Source organism: Pelodiscus sinensis, chromosome 26 (assembly GCF_052426305.1).
Source record: "Pelodiscus sinensis isolate ZL-2025 chromosome 26, ASM5242630v1, whole genome shotgun sequence".
Lineage (NCBI taxonomy): Eukaryota > Metazoa > Chordata > Testudines > Trionychidae > Pelodiscus > Pelodiscus sinensis.
In genome coordinates, this window is record NC_143077.1 from 4,055,791 (window position 1) to 4,071,667 (window position 15,877).

General features: G+C 59.7%; 2 protein-coding genes across 4 annotated transcripts in view; both read left to right on the plus strand.

Annotated features, from left to right (window-relative positions):
• Nucleotides 1-1,200, plus strand: part of RNF19B (ring finger protein 19B) — a 55,355-nt gene extending 54,155 nt beyond the window's left edge. For all 3 annotated transcript variants that reach the window (XM_089773481.1, XM_075908732.2, XM_075908733.2), the window contains one exon: nucleotides 469-1,200. In XM_089773481.1, the coding sequence (XP_089629607.1) occupies nucleotides 469-913 (445 nt within the window). In that variant the 3' untranslated portion in view covers nucleotides 914-1,200. The remainder of the gene's footprint in view (nucleotides 1-468) is intronic.
• A 3,798-nt stretch (nucleotides 1,201-4,998) lies between these two features.
• Nucleotides 4,999-14,477, plus strand: TMEM54 (transmembrane protein 54). The gene is made up of 6 exons (XM_075908735.2): nucleotides 4,999-5,215; nucleotides 6,885-7,078; nucleotides 10,240-10,299; nucleotides 11,025-11,213; nucleotides 13,184-13,315; nucleotides 14,182-14,477. Exons 1-6 carry the CDS (start codon nucleotides 5,203-5,205, stop codon nucleotides 14,272-14,274), a joined length of 681 nt encoding a protein of 226 aa, XP_075764850.1. The 5' UTR covers nucleotides 4,999-5,202; the 3' UTR covers nucleotides 14,275-14,477.
• Nucleotides 14,478-15,877: the final 1,400 nt, after the last annotated feature.

Consider the following 15,877-nt stretch of genomic DNA (forward strand, 5'->3'; position numbering starts at 1 on the left):
GTTAGTCTGGTGTAGCTGAAACAAAAAACAGGACTGTGTAGCACTTTAAAGACTAACAAGATGGTTTAATAGGTGATGAGCTTTCGTGGGCCAGGGAAGTGGGTCTGGCCCACGAAAGCTCATCACCTATTAAACCATCTTGTTAGTCTTTAAAGTGCTACACAGTCCTGTTTTTTGTTTCACTAGAAGTTAGTGATAGGCATTTGGATCCAGGACTCAGGCTGTTTCTAGTTGTGCCACAGAATCTGCCTCTGTTTCTCTAATCACAAAAGGGGGATAATCTTAGGAGAGTTAATTATTGTAGCATTGCCTGTCCTGTCAGCATGGTGCGTGCGGTGAATGGCGTTCCCATATGTGCCTGTCATGAAGCTTGCTGTTGAGTGAGAACTCAAGGTAACTTGCTAAGCTGAATAACCCAAGACTTCTGCTGTAGCTGGTCACTGACCAAAATGATGCTTGTTTCCACAGAGAGTGCAATAACATGGAGATCCAAGTGGACATAGAGGCCAAACCGAGTCACTACCAACTCGTTAGTGGCAGCAGCACAGAGGACTCGCTCCATGTCCATGCCCAGATGGCAGAAAACGAGGAGGAGGAGCAGGAGCAGACATGCAAACACCAAAGCTGTGAGCGGAAGGACTGCATTGCCAGCAAAACCTGGGACATCACCCTGGCACAGCCTGAGAGCATACGGAGTGACCTGGAGAGCTCCGACAGCCAGTCGGATGATGTGCCCGACATTACCTCGGACGAGTATGATTCCCCCCACCCGCAGACTGTAGCCTGCCCACAGACCCCAAAAGCCAGAGGTGCTGAGAGCCCAAGTGCCCATCTGAGCCAGTGTGCCCGTGAAGAAGGGCACAGGCCAGAGGAAACAGTCTCTAAACTGGAGTGCATTGAAGCCAGAGTATGAAGTTGCCTTCCAGAGAAGCATGCTTATTGTCACTGCATCCTTGGGGGCTGAGAGTGTCCTTTGTTGGCTTCTGTTTCTGATTCTGCCAGCTTCCCCGGTCTGGCCGAGGGGCAAAATGCCATTTCTTACGATAAAAAGAAAAATCCCCTGCCCTCTCATTTTTAATTTATTGGTTCAAGCGCTCTGAGAGGTGTCTGAGTGTACATATGTATGTGTGCGTGTATACTGTGAGTCTGCAAAAATACTGCTGCGGAATTGTTTTAATAAAGATTTCTGTTGTAATTCAACTTGCCTCCATTTCTTCCTTGTCAGAGATTTAAAGAAGGGGACAAACCTGTGCTCAGTGACTCTCTTCACTTGTTTCTTTGCTCCTCTGTTGGTGCTAGTGGTGGAATTAGCACAGTAGCTGCAGACTTCTGTGCAAGCAGGTGTAATTATAGTTCAGATGTTGGGTGTGAAACTGGGTCGTGGTAGGGAGGCACTATTTTCCATCAGTGTGTTATTCCTGTGTCACTGAGAAATCTGGGCAAGGCAGGGTGGGGGGAAGGTTGCTGTGTATTGTCTGCCCTCTAGAGGCCACTGTCTGACTTCTGAAATTGCTACATTAGTGTAATTCTAGAGGGGACTTCTAAGCCAGCCTGTTATGCGCTGTACCCCGATGAATACTACTATGTCCATGGAGGCTATGGAGTGAAGAATAGGGCTGCACTAGACAGGAGAAACCCTTTGGAGGTAAACAGTCTCCAGCAAGCTGTGAAGGAATCAAAATGAGATGTAGAACAATTCCATGTTCCATTACAAAGCCGTGATGGCTCCTGCAACTTCCTATCCAGCTTTTTGGCACTTACCTGCTAGTATTGCAGACTTCTAACGCAGGTTTACACGTTCAAGCCTTCTCCAGCACCATCTTCTCTCTTCTCCCCCCTCAGCTGGCCAAGCAGCTACTGTTCAATGCATTTGTAAATATAAGGTGCCATTTAGTCAATGGAGGATGGTGAGGAACTAGCCGAATGCTCTCCTAGCTGAGCTTTACCGTGAGCGAAGGTGGCTTGCTACCGTCACTGAGAATGGACCTGTTTTCCTCTCCCAGTGTGTGGAGTGAGCTGCAGAGCCAGGAGCGATGGTCATTAATGGAAGGTTAAGGTAAGGTTTTGATGCTGTTATTTTGGATGGGACAGTATGGAAAGAGTGCAGCATCCGCCCACCACTTCACTGTGGTACAAAATACAGCAGGCTAAACGACCCATTAGGCAGCCAATGTGTTACAAACCAAGAGGAATATTTCACCATTTTCCCACCTTGAGGATGAGTAGCTACCTAAAGAAGAGAAAGAGACTGATCGAGGGACCAGGATTTTGATAAGGAATGAAATTGCAGCTCTGAGGCTGACTCATGTTAGCAGCATACCAGCGACAGGCGGAGGAGAAATGGGGCGCGGTGAAGCAAATACTGTATATAATACTCCAGCGCCCCCTACCAGTAGTGACTGCCAACAGCAGTAGATGAAAGGGAATGATAAAGTTGGGAGTGAGGATTACAAAACCCTTACACGAGCAATATAGAAAACATGATGGGATGTGCCCATACTGTGTTCAGCTGAGGAAACTTTTCATATCTTCATTTAGTCACAACTAGCTCACAGTTGTATTCAGATCTACACAGTAGCCTGTGTTCATGATCTTTGCGGAAAGTCGCTTCTAGTTAGGATTGTTGAATGTAGCTTGGCAGCCACAACTGGAGAGGCACAGAGTTGCTGGCAAACACTGTGACCAAGAGAGCAGGTAGCAGGGTTTAGAGGATGGGTGGGGATTCCCGGGATTAGAAAGTAGATTGCAAACCTTGAGTTGGATTAAGACTGTGTAGGCTGGTAAGGCTCCGCTTCCCATGCAGTGCAAACAGTCTGCAGCATGTCTTGCATCCCTGAAGGACCTGTCTGGAGAAGGGGAAGCCATGTGAGACCTGCAAATGCAGATCTAGGAACTAGGTAAGGCAGCATCGGGGATGTGAGGAGTAACTGCACAATAGCCTAGAGTTGAGAGTAAAAGGGGGGATGTGGGGGGCATGGATTACACCAAGCCTTGTAGCCCAAGTGCACAGTGGGCAACTGCTAGTGAAGAAAAGACATGAGGAGCACTTTGGTCATGAGTTCACTCCCGGAAACAAGGTGTGTGCCTACCCTCTTCCCGGCTCTCCCTTTGTCAGCTGGCTAGGTAGAGCTTGGGTTTTGTTGGCACAGAAGCAACCTCTGTTGGAAAGTCTTCTCCTGTCAGCATGGAGAGGTGGTGTCCTTCACCTCAATGCACATCTCCTTTGCTATTTCCACACCCCTCGCCCAGGAGACCATACAGTGCCAGGTGACTGCCTGGTAAGGAAAGGTGGTCTCTGTTAGGCAACTCAAGCACCCCTAATAAGGAGAGACCGAACAAAGCCGTACATGGGGCACAAAGCAAGGCCAGCAGTAATGAGACATCCCAGACGAAGGAAAGAGTACACAGTGGGGCCTGGGCAGTCACTGCAGTGGAGTAGGAGAGAGGCTGTACGAACAAAATAAGGGAACAGTCCCTAATGATTGAGTAGGGCAAGAAGTGGGCAGGGAACGTAGGCCTGCAAGGAGAAATTAACCACGTCTGTCTGGCTCCATGGTGGCACCTGTCTAGGTCTGTCGCTGGGTTATGCCACTTCAAAGGATTCAGCTACCTCCTGAGTTCTTTCATTCACAGCTTGGCTGTGGGTTCTAAGGTGTGGAGAATACATGGGAGAGAAAATCCTGGTCTCATGAAGCCAATGGGAGTTGTAGATTTAGGCGGCTATGGGTGAAGTCTTGGCCCTGCATTTGGAGACTTGCTTTCTGATGTTTCTCCCCATGAGTTCTGATTGGGATTGTTCTCTGCACTGTTTGAATGCTAGATCTCTCTGATGAGCACGCACACACGTGTTGTCACGTCTAAGCCCTGAGAGATGGCAGACACCGTAGGCCTTTGAGTAGGAAGGTTGTGCTGTGAAACAAGCGTGTGCAGGCTCTCTTGAGCGCTGGACTCGCTAAGGGCTGTCCTCGCCATCTGCAAGGGTGGAAGGAGAAATCCACAGAATATTAGCAGGAAAACAGCTTAAAATTGAGTGAGCGGAGTCACCTAAAATGTCTGGGTACATCAACCCCACCTGGCTGCCTTGCAGTTTGGGGATGTGACCATGAAACATACAATCCGGCCCACCCAGCTTTCCTCCACAAGAGGCATAGTGTGAAATGTGCTGTGAATACCCAGCACTGAATCTCTGCAGCAGCCCTGGCTGATGGACGGGAGTGCTGGTGATATAATTGATGGTGGGATTGAGCGTGGTTAAGGCTCGTTCAGCTCTAGCAGGTTTTCTGTGCTCCGAGTGCAAAAGGAAGGCTTGAGAGCCGCAGTCCTAAGCCCCCAGGGAGGACTGAGATGAATCCTTTCTCATCTCAGGGAAACCATGGTAGAGCCCTCGTAGCAACGCTGTTGCTAGCATGACTTCAGCTGTAATAGGGATGGGGGAGCCTTAAAGCCAGCACTCCTTGAGGAATGTTGAGTGATTGAGGACAGCCTGCTGCAAATCAGTGGAGAGACTGGCCAGCGTTGCTGGGACAGGCACTCACATGGCATGGTGCCCTATGTAGATAGAACTACCACCCTGGCATAGGGTTTGGAGGGTTACTCCCTCTGAGATGGAGAAGTCAGCAGGGTGGCTGGATCTCCCTCCTCCCCATCCCCAAGCAAAAAGACCATGTAGTCTTAGAGATCTACAGCTGAATGTAGGTGGGAGGCAAATGCCCCTTGTAAGGAATGACTTGCCTTGGCATAAACCCCCTAAGCAGCGGCTTCTGTTCTAACTTTACTCGGGGGGACCAGCTCCCTCGCCCCAGTGTCCTGTTGCGCTGTAGACTGCCCCAAGGAATCCTGAGCCCAGGATCACAAGGGAGGCATGTGGTGTCTGGCCCGTGTGCGTGGGAGAGGCCTACCTTCCATAGCTAAGCACAGTAGCCAGGAGATGGGAGCTGTGGTGGGTGGGGTTTGAGCTCTGAATCACCTTTCCAGGGCAGGGGAAAGGTGGAGTTGAGCTCTTTGTTCTGGCCGGGGGAGCTAGTCAAACAGGAAGAGCAGATTGAAAATAGCTGCGGGAGGGGCTCTGCGCGGGAAGAGAGCACAGGGCAGGCGCTGGGAGTGCCAGGAGCTGGCCTGCCCCTGGGCTCCCCGGGATGCAAACAGACTCTGTAACCCGCATTCTCTCTGAAGCAACAATGGCCTGATCCAGGAGCTGCCAAGATGTGTCGACTGGGTGAGTTTGCTTCCACTCCCCCCTGCTCCCGCCACCCCAGTGCAAGGGAGGGGGAGGGATTTCACACCCTTGTCCTGCCGGGTGGGCTGGTTTGCAGGGGGGCGGGCAGCGGCGGGCTGGAGACTGGTGGGGCTGATTTGCATAGGGTGATATTTGGTTTCGTTCTCAAAGGCCTTCCTAAGAGCTTGGAACAGAGCAGCCCCTTCTTCCCCCCCCCCCCCAGCAGTTGGGGCAGGATCCTGGGGGGGTTGCCAGGTGACTGCAGGGATGAGGCCGGGGGACGGTCTAGCCTGGGACAAAGCTCAGATCTTGTCCAGGTCACAGGGCTGTGGTGCGTGCCCAGGCTCTGCCTGCAGGATTCCAGGGGAAGCCCTCTGAGCCGGTCACCGGAGGCCACAAGGTGGCGCTTCTTGCTTCTCCGGCCCCTTCTCCCCAGGGCTCCAGAAGTTTGGCACTTGCCTCTTCAGTCTACAGGTGGGGACGAGCTAAGGGACTTGCCCAAGGCCCCCAGGTCTCTGACTGTGCTGGAAATAGAAGCAAAGTTTCCCAAATCCCACCTCTGTGAGCTCAGAAAGCAGCGCTCCCGTCCGCACTGAAGTGTTGCACAAGGGAGGGCCGGAGGAACAGGGGTAAGAAAGCCCTGCCCCAAAGAGCAGCTCCTGGGATTATGGCAGGCCTGGGAACCCTCTGGCACACACCCTTTCCGGCTGGGAGGGGGCGGTGATGCCCTGCCACTGGCTGGTTAACGTGTGGTTAATCTTTAAAGAAATCTGTTTGTTTTGTAGAAAGCATCTGAAAAGACCATTTCCTTGTCCCTCTCTGTCTCGCTCACTCTGGGGCCCCAGAGCCACCTGCCAGAGCTCTCTGGAGACATCGGGGTCTCTGGTCAGGGAGCTGGGGAGGGCCTGCTCTAGCCAGTGCTGCTCCCCGCTCCAAGGGCAGAGTGGAGCCCCGGGGACCTGAGCTCCCCCAACAGCCCGTCCCGCTGGGAGAGACAGGGAATGGAGTCGGAGAGGCCTCAGCGCTCCAACAGATAAGGAGCCCCGAGGTGGAGGGAGGTTTGGCAGAGTTTAGCCTGAGTACAGCTCCGCTCCTCTCTTGTTGCTTCTCGGGGCCCCTCTGGCAGCCTTTCTAGGCAGTGCAGGTGCTCTGTGCCTTGGGGCTGCACTGAGCCCCACACAGCCTTGCTTTCTTCCCTCCATCCCCCCCTTCTCTTCAATGAACGATGCCCTCTGGTGTCGCTCGGCTCCAGGACCCGAGCCCAGTCGGAAGCTCTCGCTTGTCTCAGAATGCGGCGCCGCTCGCCCGGGCGCTAGTTGGGTATGTCACTGCCGTGGGCACAGGTCCCAGCCCTCAGACTCCTCTGGCAGGTCCTGTCTGTGCTGCCCAGCTGTGCCCTGCCACCCACGGGCGAGTTCTCTGGGACAGCCTCCTCCAGCTGCCCCAGAGTCCCGGCGAGGATTTCTGCAAGGGCCTGAAACTATAGCGCTTCTTGTGGCCTCTGCCTGCCTCCGTGCCGCCTCTGTCCCTGGCAGCGCTAGGTCAGCTGGGCTGCGAGGTCCTCGGGGCAGGGCCCGGCGTGGCTGTGTTCTGTGTGGGCCCGTCATGGGGCTGCGTGGACCTACCGGGAGCTGCAGCAGCCTGAGCCCCTCCCTTCTCTCCGGCACAGACACCCTCGATCCCAGCGGCTACCAAAAGCTCCTGATGAAGACAGGGCTCATCCTGATTGTGATCGGCCACCTCAGTTTCATCTCCGGCGCCCTCGTCCACGGGACTGTGCTGCGCTACGTGGCCAACCCGCAGGACGTGATTTCCCTGCAGTACGCCATCTCCAACATCGTCTCGGTGACCTCGGCGCTCCTGGTACGGCTCCTCTGGCGCGTGAGCTGCGACGTTCGGGCAGGGGGAGGCTAGGGGGCGGAGTGGGTAATGGGGGCAGAGGAGGCTTGTTAGGAGGGAGGGGAGTGGATGGCCCATAAGATGCAGTTTAGGGCACTGGTGGGCAACCTGCAGCCCATCGGGGTTCTATGCGCGGCCCACGAGGCTTTTTTTGCCCACGTGCAGGGTTGCCAGTTCCACCGGTTTCCATATATGTAGGTTTTTTCCTACTGGTATCACTAAAGTGACCCGCCCGTAAAGCCAGGGCCCGTGAAGGGAGCTGGGTGTGGATTGCACCCAGCGCTGTGAGCACCGGGGGCTCCCTCCACAGCCAATCCCAGCGCCGCTACGGTGCAATCGGCATCCCCCCTAAATTCGAGGTGCGCAGGTGCAGTGAGCAAAACGATCCTGTCCTGGGAGACCGTCTTGGTGACAATCTCGCAGCCCACTGGGATGATGGAGGGCCACTGGTGTGGCCCCCTCGGTGGGTTTAGGGTCAGGCAGGGAATATAGTAGGTTAAAGCTGGGGACAGGGAAACCCCCATCTTTTCCCAGGCTGCAGGCGTTTGGGAAGCCCCTGGCTGAAGCAGAGGCCGACTGATGGGAGACCCTTCTGGGACCAGCGGAGCGTGCGTGTAAAGACGGCTCTTCCCTTAACACTGAGCCTGCTTTTGGGTGGGGGGTTAACGCCTCCCCCTAAGGGGAGCAGCAGCCATTGCTTGGCTGCCTCCCAGGGCTGACCAAGTTACTCAGGAGGGGCTGTCCGGGGGGAAGGCAGTTGGCTTTAAGTGCCCGACTCGGCTGAGCCTGGCCCCTGCATGGCCAGAGATCCCGCTCCCACCTTCAGTGTATTGCTGCTCTTTATGGAAACCAGATCCGGCCTCTGATCTTGAATCAGAAAACCCTCCGCTCCGCTGCCACATCCAGGCCTGAGCGCTCGGGTCTCTTCCCTCCCTGCGGGTCCCCAGCCTGACACCCGAAGCCTGATCCTAGGCAGATGGCTATTTGGGATAGGGACTGTCTGTGCAGTCTCTCCTTGCCAGGGGGTTCCTCGCGCACCCTCCGCGCGCTCTTAAACTGACCTCAGCCGCTGTCAAGCCAGCACCAGCCAGTCGGATTGGTAACCCTCGTGATGTGGATGATACCAGGCCCTTGCAGAACAGTCGGTGTTGTGCTTCCCTCCATAATGAGGGGTGGGAGAGACTCCCCGGAGCCAGGTTGCCCCAGGCAAGATGCAGCCCCTGTTGCGAGCCAGCCCGTCGGAAGGGCTCACGGAGCCGCGTCGAACTCTAACTGCTAGAGCACACTCTGGCCGCTGAAGCTCATGGTGACGCAGCAGGGAGAATCGATGGCTCCTTTTGCTTTTAATAACATCGGCATTTAAACGGTCCCAGCGGGCCCTGCGAGCTGGCACCTTACTGTGGTGAATGCCGATGCGATGGTTCTCCTGGAGGCTGGCTGCTAAGGGTGGCTGTGAATGGATTTCTGTAGGGGTGAGCAGGAGAGGGCCAGGAGTAAGGCAGAAGGTGGGACAGGCGTAAAGCAGGGTGGAAAATCCCCTCCTCGTGTTACAGCAGTGGGTCTGGGATACCGGGGGGGGGGGGAAGAGGAGGCACGAGGCCAGTGAAGCAGACGGTAGGGCAGTGGGGGGAAGGCAGGCAAACCACGGAGCTTGCTGGGACCGCAGAGCCTGGGCGGCGGCCTCTCCGTGAGGTTGAGGTGTGGAGCTGGAGGCTTGTCACCCTGGTGGCAGGGGGCTGCTCAGTCCTGTTCAGAGCCACACGGTCTCCACTCTGCCCTGCCTCAGGAGGACATGGCCCTTGCTGGTGTGTTGGCCCTCAGCTGGGGCAAGCTGCAACAAGACTTGGAACGGACACGGGAAGCTAGTGTGGAAAAGGCGGAACCAGGCGTGAGAGCACCTCCTAGTGCAAGGGACCAGGCCCCAGGACGCCCCCTAGTGCAAGGGACCAGGCCTCTGTGCTAAGGACCAGGCCCCAGGGCGCCCCCTAGTGCAAGGGACCAGGCCTCTGTGCTAAGGACCAGGCCCCAGGGCGCCCCCTAGTGCAAGGGACCAGGCCTCTGCGCTAAGGACCAGGCCCCAGGGCGCCCCCTAGTGCAAGGGACCAGGCCTCTGTGCTAAGGACCAGGCCCCAGGACGCCCCCTAGTGCAAGGGACCAGGCCTCTGTGCTAAGGACCAGGCCCCAGGACGCCCCCTAGTGCAAGGGACCAGGCCTCTGTGCTAAGGACCAGGCCCCAGGGCGCCCCCTAGTGCAAGGGACCAGGCCTCTGCGCTAAGGACCAGGCCCCAGGGCGCCCCCTAGTGCAAGGGACCAGGCCTCTGCGCTAAGGACCAGGCCCCAGGGCGCCCCCTAGTGCAAGGGACCAGGCCTCTGCGCTAAGGACCAGGCCCCAGGGCGCCCCCTAGTGCAAGGGACCAGGCCTCTGTGCTAAGGACCAGGCCCCAGGGCGCCCCCTAGTGCAAGGGACCAGGCCTCTGCGCTAAGGACCAGGCCCCAGGGCGCCCCCTAGTGCAAGGGACCAGGCCTCTGTGCTAAGGACCAGGCCCCAGGGCGCCCCCTAGTGCAAGGGACCAGGCCTCTGTGCTAAGGACCAGGCCCCAGGGCGCCCCCTAGTGCAAGGGACCAGGCCTCTGCGCTAAGAACCAGGCCCCAGGGCGCCCCCTAGTGCAAGGGACCAGGCCTCTGTGCTAAGGACCAGGCCCCAGGGCGCCCCCTAGTGCAAGGCATTGGGCCTCTGCGCTGAGGCCAGGCCCTAGGGCTTGGCCGAGCAGGCCACGCTGTGCGTCTCCATTCCGAGAGCCACCCAGGTCTCTTGGAGGGGCCGTGCCTAGTTCACACCTCAAGCCGAGCCAGGCTGTCCCCTGGGCCTTTTGAACCTGGTTTCTAATGGAGGTGGGATCCCCCGTGTCCCAGGGGGGCCATCTCGGGGGCCATGCGTCTATAACGGAGGGCTGGGAAGTTGAGATTTTGGAGGGAACTGACACAAGTGAGCGAATGGCCGAGAGGGGAAAGGGGGGGGGGGGTGAGACGACAGCCACACCCCGCCCCGCCCCCGCGGCTCTGCGGGCCTGTCATACCTAACCTAGCAGGGCACCCCTCCACTGCTCTCTCCGCTTCCTTTGCAGACCATCTCCTGCGGCATCGCGGCCATTGTGCTGTCCCGATACCTTTCCCAAACTGCCCTGGTAAGGACGGCTCCCTTCTCCCCCCAGGTCCCGCCGTGCCCCAGAAAAGGCAGCACTCTGCTGGGGAAAGGGCCCTGGTTTCGCCCTGTCTAGGGAGGAGCCCGTTCAGCCTCTCGGCTCGCTGCACGTTCCCCCTCTAGCAGGATCCAGGGGACAGATTTGTTTGAACTTCGGCTTGGGAGCTTGCCTGGGGAGGGTGCAGCTCCGAGCCCCACCCAGAGGGAGCTGCATGCCCGGGTTAGTCACACACGGTACAGTGGCTCCACGCCAGCTTCAAAGCCCAGAACAGGCTGTAGGGCTGGGGAAGTGGGAGGAGAGTGGCCCCCATGTCTAGGGGCGATGGAGGACCCACCCCAGGAAAACATTGGGGCTGCAGGAGGGGAGGCCTACGTACTGGCCCACTTTGAAATGAACCTCGTGATTCTCCATCCGGGGAAACTGAGGCTGAGTCTGTCCAGGGGCGCAGTGCAGGGTGACTCACTCGCGCGGGAAGGCTGTTGGGGGGAGGGGTGGGGTGGGACAGCGGGTGGCAAATCAGGGATGTTGCATAGAAGATATTTGGCCAGTGGCAGGCGGCTCCCAGGCCTGTGCTCGCACCACGTGCCCACGGGGCGACCGCATTCCCTGGGGCCCGGCCGTGGGAGGGATGCAGCAGCCTCCGTGGGTGGCTCCTGGCTGCCTGCCCCCCAGCCCTGGCTGTAAACGGTGTCTCTCCCTCGCCGCAGAAGTGGGCCGTCTTCTCCCTCAGCATCAGCAGCACCCTGGTCGCCCTCTTCTGCTCCCTGGGGCTGGCCGTCTCCATTATCTTCACCTTTGCCAACAAAGGGAACACCCTGCTGGCCGCCTGCACCTTCGCCAACATGGAGCTGATACAGATCTCCCACGAGTGCCCCTTCGACCCCACCCGCATCTACGTACGTGCCGACGCCCTGGGGAGGGGAAGACCCCACCGAGCCCGTATCTAGGAACGCCCCGGCGCCCGCTCAGCAAGGGCTGAAGCTGCCGTGGCCGAGCCTTGGGGGGCAGGCAGGGGGCTTCTGGGGCTGGGGGGGTTCCTTTCTCTGCAGCAATGGGGGAGCGGCTGAGCTAACGGGGCGCGGGACCTAATGCTTTCCCTGCCATGGCAAGGCCTCGAGCGCAGGGTGTGCTGCGGCCTCTCCCGTTCGGGGATGTTTGGCTGCCAGCCTGGCCTTTTCCGCCCGAGGCCCTGCCCTCCTGGGGGGCCAGGAGCCGAGCCCCCTCCCATATTGCCCGGGGCCTGGTGAACTCTATTGCCAGCCCTGGTGCTGGGTGAAAACGAACGGTCGTCGGGCCAGCCTAGGTGATCGGCTGGGGCCTTCCGGGCTGAAATGCTCTGCCCGCCTTGCTGCTTGTAACACCAGCCCCCCCGCGGGGCCCGGCCCCCTGCACCTGCCCCCCGGGCTCCGCGGCGGGCTCTGGGCACTCCGGGAAACTGCCCGGCAGCCTTGGGGCAGAGGCCGTCGCAGCCTCGCTGTACAGATGGGGAGGCCGAGGCCCGGGGAGGAGGGGAAATGACCAACATGGGTCAGTGGCGCAGCTGGGCATCGAACCAAGTGCCCATTCCCGGGGGGATTTGCAAAATTTTGGTGGTCCCCCCCCCACCTCCAAATGTCTCTCCCCCCCCACCTGCCTATGGCTCTACGGGGAATGGGAGGGGGTACAAGCAGGGCTGTCCCCCCTCAGGTGAAGGCCTCAGGACACCCCCCCCACCACAGTCCCCACCCTTTCCCCCAAGCTCCCTCCCCTAAGCAACACAAGCTGGGGGCTGCTGGGGGCCTGCATTGGGGCAGCAGCTGGGCCCTCCCCCCGCACTCACCATGGCGACAGGAGCTGGAGCATCCTCCTGCCCGCCCCGCCGCCCTCTCCCAGCCCCCTGCCCTCCGCTTATCCATGGTGGTGGAAAGAGGGGCCCAGGGCGCAGCGGGTGGGTGGCCGGAGCAGGCTGCTGGGCTGTGGCAGCTCCTGTCCCCATGGTGAGCACCGGCGGGTTGGGGCCGATCCCCGCTGCTGCCCTGTGCCAAGCAGCCGCCCCGAACTACAGGATGGCTCTGGGTGCAGGCTCTGGAGGGAGTGGAGTGCACAAGGGCTGTGGGGGTGGCACACTTACCAGGGGGTACCCATCTCGGGCAATGGCTCCCCCGGCCGCCCTGGTGGGATTTCCACGCTGTGCGTGACTCCAGCTCGTGGGGCAGAGGGGACTCCCCCTACCACCCTGCTCATCGCTGCCCCCTCGCTCCCATCTCCCCACTCCCCCTGCTCCACTGTCTCTGCACATGCTCCTGGGCCCCTCTCAGGTGCATGAAGTTGCCTCCGGGGGGGGGCAGGGGGGGGCTGCCATCACATGGGTGCCTCCTCCCCTGCTGCTGCCCCTCACCGTAGCCTCATATGGGGAGGGGAGGAGGGGACTGCCTCTTGCTCTGTGTGGGGCAGGGGGGTGGCTGGGGGCGGATGGAATAGCTGCCAGACACTCGCCCAAGAAGCCCCCTCAAGCAGCAGCGGGTCAGGTGTGAGGTCTGTCTTCTCCTGCTAGACAGGAAACCCCCTTATTGTCACCCCAAGTGGGGGGCTGCCAATCATGGCCACCCTCCTGCCGCCCAGAACAGCAGCCAGGGCAGCTTTCCAGCGTGCTGGGGAGAGGCAGTGGCCACGCTCAGGCAGTGGAGAGACCCGGCTCCAAACATTGCTGGAGCCTGGCCCTGTATATTCGTGGTGCTTGAGCACTTCGGGCCCATGTAACTTGCCGCCTGTGCCCACCCTGGTGTGCCGGTCTTGGGAGCAGGCCCACGGAGGCCCACGGAGGCCAATGGAACAGCTCCCGTTGGCTCCGGCCCCTGGAGTTCTCCTGACCCAGCCCTCTCTGCAGAGCTCCACCCTGTCCCTCTGGACCATGTCGCTGGTACTCGACGCGGTGGAGATCGTCTTCAGCATCAGGTGCTTCCTGCTCACCCTCGCGCTCCTCAACCTGAGGCTGTGTCGGGCGACCCGCAAGAAAAAGGTAACCCTGCGGCGTCCGGTCTCCCCACCCTGGCACCGGGGCCCTGGTGTCCCCCTTCCAAGGCCCTAGAAGGTCGTGAATCGTGTTCCAACGTGTAGCTGCTCCCTGTGTCCGAATCCCGGGCTTGTTTCTGCTCCGTGGGATGCCGGCGGCGTCTGGGTCAGGCTGACCTTTGTAATGCCGGTTACTGTCCTGGAGATGCCACTTGGTCCCTCCGGCTTCACCGCGGGCTGGGCTCTCACCTGGGCAGGTCCCAAAGCCCCACCCCACCCAGGCACCTGATCCGAGGGGATCACTCTGCAGAGGCTGCGTTGGGGCAGAGGGTTTCCTCAACCATGACTCCTGCCTTTGAGCAGCTTTGCTGGGTGCCGAAGCCCGGCTTGTCCCCTGAGATGGCCCCAAATGGGAACTGGGGATCCCACCGCCATTAGAAACCAGGCACGCCCCGTGCAAGAGACCTGGGTGGCTCTCGGAATGGAGACGCAGCGTGGCTTGCTCAGCCAAGCCTTGCGGCCTGGGCCTTAGCGCAGAGCCCGGTGCCTTGCACTAGGGGGTGCCCTGGGACCTGGGCCTTAGTGCAGAGCCCGGCGCCTTGCACTAGGGGGTGCCCTGGGGCCTGGACCTTAGCGCAGTGACCTGGTGCCTTGCACTAGGGGGCGCCCTGGGGCTTGGGCCTTAGCGCAGAGACCTGGTGCCTTGAACTAGGGGGCGCCCTGGGGCCTGGGCCTTAGTGCAGAGCCCGGTGCCTTGCACTAGGGGGCGCCCTGGGGCCTGGGCCTAAGCAGAGAGGCCTAGTGCCTTGCACTAGGGGGCGCACTCACGCCTGGATCTGCCTTTTCCACACTAGCTTCCCGTGTCCGTTTCAGGTCATGTTGCAGCTTGCCCCAGCCGAGGGCCAAGATGCCAGGGAGGGCCATGTCCTCCTGAGGCAGGGAAGACTGGAGTCCGTGTGGCTCTGAACAGGACTGAGCAGCCCCCTGCCACCAGGGTGACAAGCCTCCAGCTCCACACCTCAGCCTCACGGAGAGGCCCCCGCCCAGGCTCTGCGGTCCTAGCAAGCTCCGTGGTTTGCCTGCCTTCCCCCCACTGCCCTCCCGTCGGCGGCACTGGCCACGTGCCTCCTCTTCCCCCTCCCCAGTATCCCAGACCCACTGCTGTAATGAGAGGAGGGGATTTTCCACCCTGCTTTACGCCTGTCCTACCTGCTGCCTTACTCCTGGCCCTCTCCTGCTCGCCCAGCTGTGGGGAGCGAGCGAGCGAGGAAGGCACTGGACGTTGCTGGCTGTGAACTGGCGAAATCTCGCACTCAACATGCCTTGGTCTGACATCATCCCCCATGCAGCTGCACAGAGACAAAAACTTTATTTGGAAGATATTAAAAGAACAAAAGCAACCCCCCCTCCCGCCCCCACCCCATGCACTCCTGGCGGTTCTGGAAGGGACGAGCGAGTGTCTGCTCCAAAGGGCGCAGGAGCATGCCGGCCACGCTGATCTCCACACCGATCTCCACACCTGGGCTGAGAGCATTAAGGGGGGTGGAAGGGGTGCTGTGCCTGTGCTGACAGAGGGCTTCTGCCTCTGTGTGGAGTGGGGGGGCCCTACCGAGCCCCCTCCCCTTCCCCGGGGAATCTGTGCAGCCAGAACAAAAATACTGACGAACAAAATCATGTGACCGACACCTGTGGCCTTTGATGTGAGGGCTGGGCTTCTGTGGGTTGCCTCACACCTGTGCTAAGCTGAGGAGGCTACACTCAGCTGCGAGGTGGGGGGCAGACCCACAGCTGAGGCTGCTGCCATTGTGTCTCTCTGCCCCACGGGGACTCCCTCAGCCCCTGCCTTGCAGCTGGTGCAGGCTGCAGCGATGGGTGCATCCTCAGGACATTGTCAGGATGGCTTCCTGTGTGATCTGTGGGGCGGGGAGAGGGCAGGAAGTCCAACTTCTGGCTCAGCGAGCAACCCTGCCATGGCCAAATTCTGCTCCTCCTCCCCCACGGCCTTTATCCCCCTCCCCAGCTGGGTTGGGAACTGATGGGGCTTAACTCCCCTTCCCATACCAGCTGTGAGGACCAGTCCCCACTGCTGGCTCATTGCCCCTCCCACTGGGCCTGGTGTGGCCCAATGAGCAGCTGTGGGGGTGTGGCTAGAACCCCTCCCATTGCTGAATGATCTTGCCCACTCCAGTGTCTCCAATGAGCCACTCGCTTCAGCCACAGCCTGGCCCCAGGGCTGGGCTCTCAGCTGGCTGTGCCCTCTCAGGCCTGCCCGCCCGCAACAGCAGCTTAAAGGGCTCCAGGCCCTGCCCTGGGCCAGCAGCAGCCGGCAGAAGCCAGGGGGTTGGCTCGCTCTGGTGGTCGCCGCGTTTGGAACTGACGCGATGGCCAATCCTGGCCGAAGCCAGAACGGGGCTGAATTCCGGCGTGGCCTCTCCTGAGCTGCACGGGGCACATACCCAGCTCTCTTGCTCCCTGTAGGAGCTGCCCACCGCCCACTACAGCCCTAGCTGGGATCCCCTGAACACCACCCACCGCGGAGACACCAGCCTGTTCCTTCTAGCTCAGGGTG

What these genes read in the sequence shown, in the direction of transcription:
- TMEM54 (XM_075908735.2), top strand. An exon ending in CGGTGACCTCGGCGCTCCTG is followed by an intron (nt 7,079 to 10,239) that starts GTACGGCTCCTC and finishes CTTCCTTTGCAG; the next exon opens with ACCATCTCCTGCGGCATCGC. An exon ending in TCGACCCCACCCGCATCTAC is followed by an intron (nt 11,214 to 13,183) that starts GTACGTGCCGAC and finishes CCCTCTCTGCAG; the next exon opens with AGCTCCACCCTGTCCCTCTG.